The sequence below is a fragment of the Canis lupus genome, chromosome 35 (genome assembly GCF_011100685.1).
Source record: "Canis lupus familiaris isolate Mischka breed German Shepherd chromosome 35, alternate assembly UU_Cfam_GSD_1.0, whole genome shotgun sequence".
NCBI lineage: Eukaryota > Metazoa > Chordata > Mammalia > Carnivora > Canidae > Canis > Canis lupus.
In genome coordinates this window covers 7521928-7539413 of record NC_049256.1, presented here as the reverse complement: position 1 = coordinate 7539413, position 17486 = coordinate 7521928, and the positions used below count along the sequence as shown (strand labels likewise).

Here is a 17486-nt window from a genome sequence, read left to right as displayed (position 1 = left end):
TCTCATACCTTGCTTTAGATGCTCACTGTGCTCCAACTAGTTGGACTTTCATGTTCTTAAATTATACTAAGTTTTAATTACTATATGTGCAAAAAAGAATTATACAAAAATGAATTCCAAGTAAAAAAAGAGAAAATTTTCTAAATATAAACCAAATGGTTTAAAGATGCTTAAAGGTTTGTAAAATTAACCTGTGGTGCATCCAGCTTACCAGTTCTGAACACTTACCAGAGATACTTCTTTTCAAGTAGATTATCTTGTTAACCACATTATTGTCAGCCAAATTGTTTTTGAGGAAATCCCTAGAACAAGATCATGAGCTCTGCACTAGACAACTAAGAATATATACTCTGAATCTATACCAGAGTCTTGAAGAAAGGATGGAAAAAGTTATTTGCTACCTCCAAAGAATAAAAATAGTTCATGCTTATGGAATTCTTTCATTATGCCAGGTCCTAATCTAAGTAGGTAACATGTAGTAACTCATTTTACCTCTTTAACAACCTGTTAGGGTAATTGCTATTATTGTCCTTATTTATAAATGAAGAAACTGAGGCACAAAGTAATCTAACCATGGTCACCTGCCAATAAGTGTCAGAGCCTGAACTACAAACCCAAGGGGGTTGATCCTAGAACTCACATTTTTTGTAACACATTAATTAAATATAATTCACATATCAGTAATTATAAAATTGTGTTGCTGGGCTTATAATATAGAAAGATGCAAATTGAATTACAATAATAGCACAAAGGACAGGGGGAATGGAACAAAGTTTTTGTATGCAATTGAAAATAAGTTGGTATTAATCTGAAGTAGAGTCTCAGAATGCTAATTATAATCCCCAGAGAAACCACTAAGGAAAGACATATCGTGAAAAAAAAAAAAAAAAACAGAAAAAGAATTAAAATGGTGTATTAGAAAATATCTTTTTACCCAAAGTAAGGAAGTAATGAGAATAGAGAAAGAAAAAAAAAAAACACAATACGTATAGCAAGGAATTTGCAAAATGGCAGATGTAAGTCCTACTCATCAGCAATTAGATTAAATCTTAATGGATCAAATATTAAGAATTGTTTTAGGGATCCCTGGGTGGCGCAGCGGTTTGGTGCCTGCCTTTGGCCCAGGGCACGATCCTGGAGACCCAGGATCGAATCCCACGTCAGGCTCCCTGCATGGAGCCTGCTTCTCCCTCTGCCTGTGTCTCTGCCTCTCTCTCTCTCTCAGTCTGTGACTATGATGAATAAATAAATAAAATTAAAAAAAAAAAGAATTGTTTTATGGCCTAGCATATGACCTGTTCCAAAGAATGTTCCATTTCCCCTTGAGAGATGTGTATTTTGTTGTCGTTGGGTGGAATATTTTATAGAGACCCATTAGGTCTGGTTGGTTTATTGTGTTGTTCTAGTCTTCTATTTCCTTGGTAATCTTCTGCCTGTTTGTTCTGTTCATTACTGAAAGTGCAGTATTGAAGTCTCCAACTTTTATTTGTTAAACTATTTTTGTTTTGCTTGTTTTTATTGAGGTATAATTGAGAGATTAGTTTCTGGTGTAACATAATGATTGTATATATTGCAAAATAATCATCACAGTAATTCTAACTAATGTTCGTTGCCATACACAGTTCCAAAATTTGTGTGTGTGTGTGTGTGTGTGTGTGTGTGTGAGGGAGAGAGAGAGAGAGAGAGAGAGAGAGAGAGAGAGATGAGGACTTTTAAGATCTCACCTACCAACTTTGAAGTAACTGTAAGTTTGTATGTTTTGACCCCTTTCACCCATTTTGCTTATCTTCTGCTCCCCACCTCTGGGTTGAATTGTTAAATTATCTATTTTCTCTTCAATTTTGTCAGTTTTGCTTTTTGTGTATCTTGAGGCTCTCTCCCTAGATGCAAATATGTTAATGATTGTTGTTTTCCTAATAGCATTACCCTTTAATCATTATAAAATGTCATTCTTCATCTCTAGTAACAATACTTGTCATAAAGTCTGTTTTGTCTGATATAAATATAGCTGTTCCAGTTATCTTTTGGTTCTATTTGCACAGTTAATGTTTTTCCATCTTTTTTACTTTCAACCTGTTTGCATCTTTGATTATAAAGTGTATCTCTTGGATACAACATAGAGTTTTGTTATTCATCCTGCCAATCTCTGCCTTTTGATTTTAGTGTTTAGTCCACAAATGTTTAATGTAATTACTGATAACTAGAGTTTATATCTGCAATTTTGCTATTTCCTTTTTATATGCAGTATGTCTTTTCTCTTCCCCTCTTCCTCCATTACTTTCTTACTTTGTGTAAAACTGTTTTTTATAGTATACTATTTTAATTGTTTCTGTTTCTTTTGACACCATATTTTTCAATTTTTTCTTAGTAGTTTCCCTATAATTTAAAACCATGATTTGAAACAACTTAGTTCATATTAATACCAATTAGTTTCAAAGGCATACAAAAACATTGTCCCATTCCCCCTTGCCTTTTGTTCTGTTATTGTAATTCAGATTGCATCTTTCTACATTATAAGCCCATCAACACACTATTATAATTACTGCTTTATCGAGTTGTCTTTAAAATCAGAGGGGGAAAAGAATTCAAACAAATACGCATTTATACTGTTTTGCCTATTTCCCTGTTTTTGCCTTCTTTTGTGAAGAGTAGTTTTGCTCGATATACAGTTCTTACTTAACTCTTCCTTTCAGCAATTTGAATACATCATCCCACTAGCTTCTAGCTTTCATGGTTTCTGATGAGTAGTCAGTTTTAATCCTATTGATGAACTCCTGTACATAATGAATCACTTTTCTCATACTATATTAAAGATTCTCTCTGTTTTCAGCTTTTGACAGTTTGACTCAAGGTACTTCAGTGTATGTATATCGCTTTTAGTTTATGCTTTTTTTCTCAGATGTATATATTAATGTCTCATCAAATTTGGAAGGGTTTTAGTTATTTTTTCAAATATTCTTTCTGCTCCTTTCTTGCTTTCCTTTCCTTTGGGGACCTTCTCATGAATATGTTGGTATACTTGATGGTATCCCACATGTCTTTGGGGCTCTGTTCATTTTTCTTCATATTTTTTCTTCTGTTATTCAGACTGGTCATTTCAATTGACTTATCTTCAAGTTCACTAATTCTTCTTTGTGTCTACTCAAATCTGCTTTTGAGACCCACTCATGAATTTTGAATTTTTCACTTTAGCTTTTATAGGTTTCAGGTCCAGAATTTCTGTTTGATTCCTTTTCATAATTGCTTTATTGTCATTGATGTCTTCTATTTGATTAGACATCACTCACATGATTTTCTTTAGTTATATGAACATTTTTATAATACTGATTTAAAATCTTTGTCTGGTAAACCCAGTGTCTTGGCTTCCTTAGTGACAGTTTCTGTTGACTGTTGTTTTTTTTTTTTTTTTTTTTCCTGTGCATGGGCCATACTTTTCTGTTTCTTTCTGTGTCTTCCATTTTTAAAAAAGTGCTAGGCATTTTAAATAGTATAATATGATGACTATAAATCAGATTTCCTGCAGAGTCTGTTGTAGATGTTTGAGTTGTTACTGTTGTTGCTGCTACTGTTTGTTTGTTTAGTGACTCTCCTGGACTAATTCTGTAAAGTCTGTACTTTTTATCATGTGTGGCCACTGAAGTCTCTGCTGGGTTAGCTTAATGGTTAGTTAACAGTTGGATGGCAATTTCCTTAAATATCTTGAATTAACAAGTCCTCAGCCTTACCAAGGAGTTCTCTGTGTGTTGAGAGAATGTAAACTTGCAAATCTTCTGTAGCTTTTACCTCCTGCTTGAAGAGTACCTCAAGGTCAGTCAGAGGTGAGAGATTAGAACCCTCTTCATGTCTTCCTGGGTGTGTTCACAGCCCTGCACATGTGTGTGACCACCTCGACTCTCAAGAGTATGCCAGATTGTTCAAAGTCCCCTATGGGCATCTCAGTCCTTAAGTTTTCCTTTTAGGGTTTTTTTGGTGGGGGGAGCCTTTTATTATCACCAATTGGTGTCACCCCTCAAGGCAGCTGTGATGTTAGACAGTTGCTTCTAAATATTTTTGAAAAACAATCTTTGGATAAAGGTATTTGCACAGAGTGAATTGTGAACCGAAACGAATAAAAAGAAATGCTGAGAATGGAGCTTTTCAGAGATTGCCAGACAAGTTAGTGACAATTCTTTAGAGATGGTGCTTTTAGAGAGTTCTGAACCCTATTTTCTTCCCTTCATTGGTTGCTAGGTTGCAAGTTTTTATACCATAGTTGTGAAGCTGTTGGCTTTCATGACTACCATGGAGCTTTGGAGAGAGGGAGTGGGAATAAGGCAAAATCAAATGCTACAGTAAAGCCCACTATTCTTAGTGAGATCCGCTTTCTGTTGTTGTTGAATATGTATTCCTCAGATTATTGTCTTTAGTTCATTCCCAAAGTTCTGGAAAAGTTGGCTTTGATCATGTTTGCTGGCATTCTCATTGTTTTTATGAAGGAACAGTTTCTTGGAAGTCCTTATTCTGTCATTTTAGAAATGTTTCCTTAGAGCACACTCTTAACCACTACATAAGTGATTCCAAATTAGGAGTCTACCACACTCCTACAGTTTTACATTTTGTAGTAATATTTTAGTATCTAGGATCATTTTCCTGACATATACCTGTTGCAAAACATATTATTTTATGTATATCCCTTTATTTCTCTATTTCATTTATACATTATAGGGCATTATATTACTCTTTTATAAATTGTATATAAAAAACTATCAGTGGATTTCAATATAATAAAAAGATGTTATACTTATTTTAAAACTAGGAAGAGGCATTGTTTTTTGAAGGTTGAAAATCCCTGCACTAGACTCTCTTCCCATTCCTATAATAGTCCTGTAAGAATATCTCCAAAGAGGGCCTAAAGTCCCTATTCTACTCAAGACCTACTTGAAAGAAAACAAAGAGGGAATTTGAGAGGTTAAAAAAAATCAGAGGTTACTACAAATACCTCTAAGGAAATGAGAATGGAAAGAAAGTAGGAGCCATCTGATAAACCACATAGAAAACTCTAAGGTATTTTCTATAATAAGAAACATATCATGTTTTGGTTACTCCTAAATTCTACCTAAGAGAGTCATCATATATACCATTCAAAATTTGCAAGTTTTTAAGTAATTAGAAGCTAATAAAATATATACCACATATTGAGTGTATTAATTTCTTTTGGTGATTAATAAGACCTCTAGAAAAACCCTATATAATTAAGAGCTATCAACCTTAGAATATTATACTCATAAATAGCTTTATAATGCAAAATGGTGATTTTTGGTACCTATTGAAACTGTTGGCTATATATTTTTTAAATCTCTTCAATAATTATGGATAAACTTGGCCAGAATTTATTATAGACATTTTTAATATATTAGAATCATCCAAGACAAATATTCTCAAAATATATTTTTTTCTTCATTTTCAGGTAGGATATCAACTCCTAATTTGCTATTCCAGAGAGAGTAGTAAAGTAGGACAGGGTTTTATTTTCAAAAAGAGCATAACACAGGGAACCCAGTAAAGTTACAGAGAACCTTCTGCTAAGAAGTAATGGCAAGTGTGGTTCATATGGATGGGTATAATCTACTTCCTGAGCATTTTAAGGATTGTTTGGTTTCTTTTTGCCAAATTTAGTTTCATTTTCTGTCTTCCCCTTTTTCTGGCATCACGATAAAAATAAAAGTAAAACAGATAATCAAAAGAGGGGAAGCTACCAAAAGAAGAAAAAAAGAAATCTGCATGATCATCCTCCTATTAAAAAGAAAAATCATTGCAGTAAAGCTGCTATAAAATGCTCTTAGTAAATATTCAAGAAATCAGTACCTGGAATCTTAAAAAGAGAGTGGAAAGGCTCAGGACTAAGGAAAGACCACTCCCAGAAAACTTTGTAAGTAGAAACAAACTTCTTAGGTACTATGGTATAATATATATAATTGGATACATCTGGACTGGCATTTATCCAGTATGTACTGGTAGGAGCATAAAGCATTTCGACTGAGTGTCCTTTCTAATTGGTTGCAACTTCCAGATGAGTCATGTGTATTAATTATTTGGATTATCACCCCTTCCATAAATACACCTCCTAGTTTCATTTTGGGAATAATGGCACACCCCCTCAGCCCATCCCTCCTCTTCAACCCCCCACCATTGGGATGCCTCATGCTACAGAAGACTGTGCCTAAACTGATTTCTCAATTAGCATTGGAGGACCCCCTCCCTGCAAAGACAGGCAAAAACAAACACCTGCATTACTTCTCTTTTTTCTAGGTGGGCAGTTGGTTTCCACAGCGGGGTTAGCCTGGTCTCCACCTGATTGGACCTCTAATCTTTGATGACCCTAGAGAGACTTTAAATGCCCCTTCCTGGTTTCAGCCTTCCAACAGCCCCTAACAATGAAGAGCTACATTCCGAAGTAGTGTAATGCTCCCAGCTCCATAAAAGATTCCTCCACATGCCTCCCATTCTCTGAATAATTCCTTTTTGTTATGTTGCTTCATTACCTTTCCTGACAATTTTTTTTCTTGGTCCAAGCTTTTATTTCCATTTTGGAATGTCTTGCTAGACAAGCCTAAGAATATACCAACTTGTCTCCACTTCTTTCAACAACTCCTATCGCACTCCATGCCCACTACCATTGTAATGGCCAGAGCTCAACAATTTCAGGGTGTGCTGTCTTTTTGGTCACTAATAGCATTGTCTGTGTTAAGAGTATATCAAAAGGGCACAGGAAGTGGGCCTGCCCCCATCTGCCAATTCACAAACAATTTGCAAGATAGCTAAGTAACTTTCTTCCACTTTCTGCCAATACACAATTTGCAAGATAGCTAAATAATTTTCTTCTACCCACTTTTTAAAATGAAAGAATTTAAAGATCTGGTTTACTCTTGAAGTTGGTCCAACACATTTCCTTGAGGGCTTTCACTCAATCTTATTTGTCTTTTCCCTTGAGCCATAATAAAGCTGCAGAAACAGGGTTATAAGCCCACATCTCTTTCTAGGGAAAGAAACATGCCTGGACAAATTGTAAATGAAATGACCCTGTGGAACATTTAAGCAGTTAGCCAAGTTAAAGGCAGTAAAGGACTCCTTGCTTAAATTATCCACTTTATTGTCCTTGAACACCTAGCACGCAGACCCCCAAAGTCCATCTGATTTCAACTGTGTTCTCTGTCCATTTCGCTATCATCCCACAGGCTCTTGCAACTCCAGATGTGACCTTAGTCAGTGGTTAAGACCAGGGAATTTTGACCTGTGCTTTATTTTCTTTTAATAAAAAAAAAATAGTCCACGTATGTGTGTAGAGGGGTGGAAATTAGTTCATGTTTATTACAAAAATTTCAAACATTGCAGAAAAAATACAAAAGTCAGAGTCACCCATCTTCTAACTGCTCAGAACATTTCCAGCATCTCCTTAAGTATCCTTTCATATGGCTCTTTGCATATTGTACTCATTCCTTATTGCTGCATAACAAATTACCAAAAACTTAGCAATCTGAAACAACACAAGTTTATTATCAGACAGTTTCCCTGGGTCGGGAGTATCAGAACAGGTTAACTAGGTCCTCTGCTCAGAGCCTCAAATAATAACTATCAATGTGTTAGCTGAGGCTGTGGCCCCATCTGATGTTCAGGGCTCTTTTTAAAACTCATTTAGGGGACACCTGGGTGGCTCAGTGGTTGAGCGTCTGCCTTTAGCTCAGGTTATGATCCCGAGGTCCCGAGATCAAGTCCTGCATCGGGCTCCTGTGGAGAGCCTGCTTTTCCCTCTGCCTAAGTCTCTGCCTCTCTCTGTGTCTCTCATGAACAAATAAATAAATTCTTTTAAAAAAAATAAAACTCATTTAGGTTCTTGCAAGGATTCATTTCCTTCTAGCTGTAGAACTCATGGAAGCTTCCATCTTTTACAGGGCCAGTAGGAGAATGTCTCTGCAGCTTCCAATCTCCAGCTTGCTCTGTCCTTAATCACTAGACCCAGATTTAAAGGACCCACCTGATTAGGTTCCACCTTGCTAGCTCCTTTTTAATTGACTCAGAGTCCACAGATTAATTATCTTAATTACATGTGCAAAATCCTCTTTGCCATGTAAAGTAACATAATCACAGGAGTGATACACCATCCTGTTTATAGGTTTCACCCACATTCAAGGGAAGGAAATTATACAAGGGTGAAGGTCATTTAAAATTCTGCTTTCCACACATACCTACATACACAATGAACACATACGCAGTATGTGTTCGGTAGTATGATTTTTAACTTAGTATGCCATAGGTTTCTATCCTGCCTAATAAATGTAGATCTGCATTTTTATGGCTGAATAATATTCTGTTTTGTGTTTCAAAACAATCATGTATTGGACAGCTAGACTGTTTCTGATTATTTCTTCTTGCAAATTATGCAAGGATGAACATTCTGATGTACTCATCTTTGCATCTGTGTGGTTATATGCTGCACATAAATTCCAAGGAAAGGGGTTTACTGAATCGAAGGATAAACCAAACCAATGCTGTGACGCCTTGCCTGCTCAGCAATGCATGGTGCATTTTTCTAGGGAGGCTCTGCCTTTGGTGAAGATTCTGTGGTTCCTTTGTATGAGTTCTACTGAGTTATTAGCATCCTTGAAAGAAGCTCTAGAAATCACTAGCTGTCATAGCAGGAAACCTACAAAAAGTAACATAAAGCAGAGATGTGTTCTCCACTTGTCATTCCATCGTTATTCTCCCTCAAAAAAAAAAAGTTATTTTCAACTTGATTAAATAGCTCTCAGTGAAATGGGGGCTTTATTTTAATTTCTACACTGCTTCTTTAGAAAGAGGCAACAAGACAACTAGATCACTTTGAAGGTTTATAACTTTCTTTTACCTTTAAAGTGACACTGTACATTTTGATCGTATAGGGGCAAGTCAGGTTTCAATGAAGGTGCTGAGGAAATAGAAAACCATGAATCTTAATAACAAACAAAAGTTTAATTATACCTGCCTTGGATACATCCTATGCTTGCTAGTTGTCCTTGCCTATCAATCAAGCAATTCCTCCTCAGCACTTCCTAAGGGCTAGCTCTAGGACTGGGAATCTGATGGTGAGCAAGACAGAGCCCCAGAAGTGAATCACTCCCTCCATGAATGCATAATGAAATTATAAGATGAAAACATAAAGGCTATGACAGATCTACATAAAGAAACTTTAAAATAACCTTTCAGGAAGCATATATATTTCCCAACTGCAGACAACCTTGTGGTAAATGGAATTCATAAATGTCCCTAAATATTAGCCCCTTTCACAGGAGGCTTTGAAATCAAAGACAAGCATGTGTACCCAGAAATATTTAACATCCAACCAAAAGGGAACCCTCATGGCATGAGAGGCACAAGACACATTTTTAAAAATGTTTTATTTATTTATTCATGACAGACCCACAGAGAGAGGCAGAGACACAGGCAGAGGGAGAAACAGGTTCCCCGCGGGGAGCCTGATGCAGGACTTGATCCCAAGACTCCAGGATCACACCCTGAGCCAAAGGCAGCTGCTCATCCACTGAGCCACCCAGGCATCCCAAGACACATTTTCCATGGCCATTCCTGAGCAGAGAGAATGGCATGATTAAAAACAAACAAAAGATCCCATGGCTTTGGAGGTAGGTAGCATCCTCCCACTCTGTTCACGATGAGCCTGGGAGCCCAGCCATTGGCTTTCCACCCATTGACTAAGGCCCAACCCCAACCGTGGTTCTCTATCTGAGACCTGAAATGCAATGCTTGTTTATTTTGTTCAAGGCTAACCTTGCCCAGGATATTTGAATTTAAATAAGGAGATGCTGGCACCCATTAATCTAGGGTGGTAGTGTAACAGTGAAATCCTAGCCGGAGCCAGGATTGCTAAACACAGGTTGCCTACACGGATTGTGTAGGAAGCAGGACTATGTCCATTTGGATTGCAAATGTTTCCTTGCTGTTTTTCTGGATCTCTCTGCCTAATGATGCAACTTTCACTGTTCTGAAGGGAGCCTAGCAGTCATCTTTAAGCTCATAGTGACCTGCCTTCCAAAGATACAGGCTCTCAAGCAGGAACCAACCTCATGCTCCTGTCCAACACCTCCACACCTTGAACCTGATCTACACCTACACTTCCCTTCCCTATAAACAGTGCTTCACTCCCCACACCCAGGCATGATATGACTTTCAACCTCATCCTCCTGCATTCTTGGGAGTTGAGTCTCCTTTGCTTCCATCTCTCTATTCTCTATTCCCACTCCCTGTTCATCAGTTCTTCCTCCATAAGCATGACAATCTCTTCTAATGCGAAAATAATCAAATTACTCTTCCCTGCATTGCATTACCTTCTGGCCACAGCCTTATCTTCTCTTCTTCCCTTCACAACCTTGATCATGCTGAGGGGAGAAACCTACACTGCATCCCTCTGTTCCCAAGCTCTCCTCATCCGGCTCTGCTCCCACTCTCTTCCACCATTCATGATGATGCCAGCAACTCATCCAATCCTGAGTGTCACATGTGTATATTAAAATGTCCCTAGGGTTTTGTCTCCTGGGTTTCTCACTGGCTCTCGAGATCATCCCCCCCAAAATTTAACTTGTCACCCACCCAACACACACTTCCCAACACAAACCATCTTCTCTTGTTCCTTCATTAAGTCCCGGTAAATGGAACCATCATAATCCCTGGAAATATGAAAGTCTTCACACATCCAGCTCCCTCACCTCCACAAGCCTGTACCCACCAGTGGTTCCTGGTCCTCCCCACGGGGGTGGAGGTCAACTCAGCTCTGTGGCCCATCCTGCCTCCTCATCTATCTTCCACTAAGACAGATTTGCAAATTTAACTTGTCTAAGAATAAAGCTCAATCATTTGATTTGGAATAAAAGGATCTCAGTCTCATGCTCCCCTATAGCATAGCTCATTGTTTAAGAGCACAGGCCCTAGAGCTCTATCGCTAACCAGCTGTGTGACCTCATGAAAGATTCTTAACCTCTCTGTGCTTCCGTTTCCTCCTGTGCAAACTGGAGACAATAATAGAGGTACCTTTCTAATGGGGTACAGGAACATCAGATGTGCTAATATACATAAAAATTTTCGAACAGTGCCTGGCACACAGTAAGTGCTGTGCATATTTGTCAGTTTGGTGATTCCAAACTGGCCTACCCTCACCTGCCATCTCTCTTCCCCCGTGCACACAAATATGCAAGCATGCTGCCCTCACGCCGTAACAAACAGCATGCAGTCCCCCAAACACACCGTGTGGGCTATTTCGTGCCTACACAATTTTGTTCTTACTTCTCTTGTTGACTTTCTAAACTCCTACATCTTTCAGGACTTAGTTCAAATATCACTTCTGCTGTGAAGCTTTTCTTAATATACTAAGAATTTTCCCACTGAGACCCCATTGCACCACAAATGAATTTCAACTGCATCACTTCTATTAATTATTTTTAAAACTTTGAGATTTACTATTTTTTAGCACTTACCGCATGCCAGGCACCATTTTAAGTACTTTACACCCATTATCTTGTTGAAGCCTCACAGCAAACCTATAAAATGTTGTAACTATTGATTTACCTGTTCACTATTCCTCCTACATCATGAGGGTCTTCGTGGGCAAAAACCTATGTGTTGGTCATTGCCATGTCCCCAGCACTTAGCCTGGTGTATAAAGGGTACATAGTGAAATTAATTCCTCCGAATTGAGCCAATCAAAGATGAGCCAAACTCAGAGATGGGAACATGTACGAATTCCTGACATTGAAGGACATTTAGGCAAAGGATGAATGGTAGTTGGATCTGAAATTCATCAGTGCTATAAACAAAGACTGCTATAACCACCTCCTCCCACCGTTAAATCGTTATTGCTATATGAATATTTTCTATAATGCAGACGGGTTAATGTGCTCTCATTGGTTTCTGTACTGTCATATAATTTCAGGTCTTTCCAAGGACATAATAATACAATTCATGATGACATTTTATTCCATGCTCTTGCCTCAAGGGTCATATGCAAAGTTCTGAAAAGTTTTGCGTGGCCCTCGGCTTGTGGGTTGCCCACCTTTGATAAAGGGTAAAGAGACATCACCCTGACACCCTTTTCTTCTTGTTGGACACCAAATGGAAATTTGCCACAAATTAGAGACAATTATAGTCAGGAGTTAATGTTATAGTTTCTATGGCAACGGCCTAAGCCTGGAAACACAAGCATTTTATTGCTTAATTGTTATGAAAGATCTGCTTTTTATAAATCTAATATGCATAAATGTAAATATAAATATAAAAGAAATTCAAAGATACATATATTTCAGTTTCAATTAACTTTTCTTTTTTACCTTTTTAGCACATAGTACTTTCTGTTTGATTAGGCAGGAGAGGATGGTTAAGATCAAAACTGTTTAATGTGCTGGGTGGCCTTGAAACTGATATTAGCAGGGAAGAGCAATGTCCAGCCACTAAATTTCCCCCTAAGGGTGCCAAAGGGAATGTATCTGCCTAACAAATTCAAGTCCAGGATATCTCTCAGTGTCTTCAATTTGGTTTATTCCATTCCAGTAACTTGTAGATGGCGTATTCACAAGAATTCTGGCTTCTTTTGATGGCTTGGAGCGTTAAATGGAATAGAAAGTTTAATGCTACTGAGGTGGTGTTTTCTCAGGAACTACCACTGCTGGAATGAGGCCTGGATGACAAGACCTGATCTTCCAGTTGGATTTGGAGGTTGGCAAGCTGTGGACAGCACCCCCCAGGAAAACAGTGATGGTAAAACTGCATCCTCCCTCAGGGAACTCATTTCACTGCCATCTTTGTTTTGCAATTAGGATTGCATTTGATGTGTGGGCAACACTCCCACTGGAAACCAACATCAAAAGTATGCTTCCTGGGCACATGTACAGTATTAACTGCCTGTCAGTCAGCTTAATTTCATTTCAATGGTCGGCTTTCCCCTGATTATTCTATAACTGGTTAAAAAAAAGAGCATAAAACTTAACATATATAATTCATCTACTCTTGCTTTGATAAGCAGTTTTGAAGACAAGAGAAAAAATATCTGTGTAGGCACTTTTACTAGGCTCTAAAATATACCTCAGCCCTGTGTGATACACAGTGATAAGATATAAGGCAGCAGAGAAAATAAAGAACTCAAAAAATAGTTACAGATCATCCTTTAAATTGTTGCTTTCCCAAAACCTGATTTCTTTTTATGTTGTGTGATTTCTTCCAAAACTTAAGTATGTGGGCATTTGTCATCTAACTTGCTGGCTATGCTAAGCAATGAGTGGCAGCTATGACCTCCCCCAGATTTCATAAAATCACATCATAGGCCTCCATTTCTCTTTAATATGATGATAAAAATCAGTGGCCTGGGGACATTATGTTTACTTTCTCAGGTGTTGATATGAGATATTGGCATGTGTATATATACACATATATCCATAAACATTCATTACTTATTCATAAGAGACTCATGGTTTATTTATGCTGGATTTTGAGGGAGAATGTTCAACACTTTTTGGTGTCCTGGATTATGCATCATGAGGAGATATCAGAGATGACTTATGGCAGTTAATTCCTTATTGACTGGAGATAGCTGGTTAAAATGTAAAAAACATTGTAAAAGTAATCATGTGTCTACTGACTTCCTGAATGCATGTTGGGCATTAATCAATGGGTTGTTAATGTTCAAATTCCCCAATTTCACACATGACAAATGTCCATAATGTCCAAAAACAAAAAACAAAACAAACAACAAGACAGCTACTGGGGACACAGTACCATCTCCAACATTCCAGCTACCGGTTGTAAATGGATCAATCCTATGTGAGCAAAGAGCTCAGCACAAAGACCTAGAATATGCGTTTATATGAGAACAGACACAGACATAATGATGCCCTGTATTCTTCTCATGGCTTCAAATATTGGTTGAGGACGCATTTCTATCAAAGCCCTCTTCATTAAACACATTGATCATTCACTTTCTCTGGTCATGGGAAGGATCTGGGCTAAATCAATGAGGAACCTGGGAACATTTGCCTCTACAGAGCCTGTATCTGGACATAATTGAAGACAACAAACTCATGCTCCCCCTTCCTCTGTGTGATGCAGGGATGTATCGGTGTGGCCCGGCCTCTGTTCAAGCCATTAAGCATGGCCATATTTGCTTCCAGTTTGATGCACCCTTTGTTTTTGCAGAGGTAAGTAGTAAGCTGCAGAGAAGTGCCACTTCCTTCCCCAACCTCTTAACACTTGAAAAATAAGACACCAGGTTGTTACTTCTAAATTTCCGAAGTACGTGGCATGTTTCCGTCTGCAAGGTCGACTAAACATCATTCCAACCTCCAGGTTCTTAATGTTAAATGTAGTTCTTACCTCACATTTTTCTTTCCTTGATGTTTTGAGATTTTTTTCCTTGAAAAGCAATTGCGTTGCTAACCTTAGTTTAGTTCTTCACACCCATGAAATAGGTATCAACTGCTCCTGAGAAATTAAGTGACTAAATGAATCCCTCAACTAAAAATTGGTGGAGACAGTCCATGAATTGAAATTTCAGAGTATACTACTTCACTCCAACACTAACCTAGCAGCTCACGTAAAAAACAAAATCCAAACACACCTTAGCCATGGTTTAGTCTGGGAACTGCAACCCATTTCCTGCCACTCCAGGCCATCCTCCATCACCAGGGAGGTAAAGCACAGCTGCTGGAATACAGGGGAGAGGGAATGGTAGCTAGAAGGCAGCATATTTGATGAGTTGATGGGGACACTTTGGTGAAGGGCCCGAAATTCTGAAATATTTGGATAGGGGCTAAGAGCAGGTGAGGCAGTTAGAGAATACTCCAAGGAGAGCTATGAAAATCAAATTAAATATAAAAGGTTTGAGTAAAGGAGAAGGCTGGGAGGCTGCTGAGGCCAGGGGGTAGACAGCAAAGAAATATGTGAGAGGCAGGATTTACCCAGAGTATGGTTTCGCCAATAAACACACTGAAGTAATGTCTGTCGTATACAGAATTCTTATTATATAATCACTGTGTCTACCATTTGAGGCTCTTAGCCACCCTTAAAAGTCGGTATAATGATTCTTCCCATTTTACAGAAAAGAAAATTGAGACAGAGTGGTTAAGTAACCTTTCCATAGTCATTGATTTAATAAAGAGTCATCTTAAGATCTAGAGCCAGGCAAGTGCCGGAGCGCTCATGCCAGTAACCACCATACTCTACTACTACTCTGGGATGAATATATACCTGTCATAAATATGTGGTGGGCACTGACCTATGGGGAACTCTGAAGCCTGTGCCCTTAATAAACTAGATTCTTTAAAAAAGAAAACAAAAGAAAACAAAACAAAACTAGATTCTTGAGACACCTGACTGGTCTAGTCCGTTAAACCTCCGACTCTTGGTTTTGGGTCAAGTCATGATGTCAGGGTCCTGAGATGGAGCTCCTAGACAAGCTCTGTGTTCAGTGGGGAGTCTGCTTGAGATTCTCTCTCTCCCTCAGCTGTTCCCCCTCATGCCCTCTCTCTCTCTCACACACACACACACAAAAATAAACAAACAAAAAAGAAACTAGATTCTTGATGTTAGTGGCAGTCCATAGCACATTGAAAGTTAAATAACAGTAGTACAAGAGACTGTGGAACTGTCAGATGAGCAATGTAGGTGATAAATGATCTGCATTTAATACATACAGAGTTGTTAATTGAGAAATATGGGTCAGGAAATGAGTAGGACGGTAAAGGCCATAAGGCATCATCCAGAGGGGGGGATGACATGGGGACATGTCATAATGACATAATGACATCTGTGTGATAGCCATGGTGGATGGGCAGACCATTGTGGGAGCACACGGAGGGGGTGATTAGTACCTGAATTGCGTCTTGAGGGATAGTTTGTAGTTATTCAGGCCAAGTGGGTAAAAAAGAAGCCAGGGGAAGGAAAGAATTTTAGGCAGAGGGGACAATATGAGCATCTGAATGGTGTGGGGCGGGGGGGAGGGATGTTACAAGCTGTACAGGCTCACAAAAAGGGATGTGTCGGGAGTGTCAAAGATGAAGGCAGAGGCAACTGGACATGGGACGTTAGGTCCTGTGAACTGGGTACTGCCTCCTGTGAAGGAGTCCCCACAGGGGAGACACATGAGCCCCATGGAGCTGGGACTTTAAAGTGGTGGCCCCCAAGCTGGGAGGTCAGTGGGAAGGCTGCACTTGCCCCACACCTACCCCAGAGGACATAGCCTGAGCTCCCCAAATGGCAAGAGCCAGGAAGGAGAGGCAGCATCAGGAACTGTTTAGGAAGTAAAATAAGCATGAATATTCAGACAGCAAGATCGGGAATTTGAAATACACAAAGGGGACAGTATTTCCTCCACGGAGACTACCTTACAGTTGCTGGAAGCCTGGGAAAGACAGGCAGACTGTATTTTGAATTTCATCCCCTCGATTTCACTTCGGGATTTGGAGATTTATCCCAACCTCCCCAGCTGCCAACTGATAGTTTATGATGCTAGGAGAATCTCTTAATGGGAAATCGCTCTAAAATTCACAGAGCCTTGTTTTTATATTTTTATTATGCTTTGTTGCTGCAGAGAAAGGCAGAGGGAACAACCTCCCTCCAGGAGCAAATTGCCTAATAGCTGTTAATGCAAACGCGTTTTGCTATTATTAAATATAGATCGGGGTGTTATGCGTGTCATCGGGATTCACAGATTATAATTACTCCTCTCTCAGCCACTGCAGACTTGTCTGACGGAGCGCACGATTTGCCGCCTTGGCATGGGCTGAGCCCCGGGGCTGAGCCATTTATAAGAGATGCTCAAGCTGTTGAAAGTGTATAAGGAGTCTCTTCTCAAGGGTGCCCAAGTAGGACCGCATGGGGGGCATCGTATTTAAGTTTAACGAGAGTGTCCATGACTCAGGTTCAGATCGCATCCTCCCTTGCCTTCTCCATCCTCTGGCTGCGTAAGCCTGCCTGTCGCACCCCCGGCAGGCAGCCCAGTGTGCCTTTTCTTGCCTTTCGCTGACTTTCTTGGTCATTCCTTACTCACTTCCGGGCTGGATTAAACCTCATGCTCACTGACGTTTTCTGATCTTCACAGAGCCATGGTCTCCTTTAGTGAAAGCAGAATCCAAAATAAGAAGTGAAGGGGAGCAGAGGATACAGGCTTCCAGTTATAGAATAAGCCACGGGGATGAAAGGCACAGCATAGGGAATACAGTCAATGATGTTGTAATAGTGTTGTGTGGTGACAGATGGGAGTCGCACTTGCGGTGAGCACAGCATAGAACATAGGGAAGTTGAATCACTAGGTTGTACACCTGAAGCTTATGTAACATTGTGTATCAACTACACTCAAATTAAAAAAAAAAAAAAAAAAAAAAAAAAAAAAAGCTCTCCTCTACCCTCCACCACACTTTGCATGTCTGGCCCCTCCTTGGGTCCAAGTCTCTGCTCTGGTCACCTCCTCAAAGATGCCT

At 39.2% G+C, this 17486-nt stretch overlaps 1 protein-coding gene across 2 annotated transcripts in view; it reads left to right on the top strand.

Moving 5' to 3' along the window:
• F13A1 (coagulation factor XIII A chain) overlaps window positions 1-17486 on the top strand; it is a 162479-nt gene that overhangs the window by 104937 nt on the left and 40056 nt on the right. For both annotated transcript variants that reach the window (XM_038584097.1, XM_038584098.1), the window contains exons 10-11: window positions 12671-12774; window positions 14119-14207. In XM_038584097.1, coding sequence (XP_038440025.1) covers window positions 12671-12774; window positions 14119-14207 — 193 coding nt within the window. The remainder of the gene's footprint in view (window positions 1-12670; window positions 12775-14118; window positions 14208-17486) is intronic.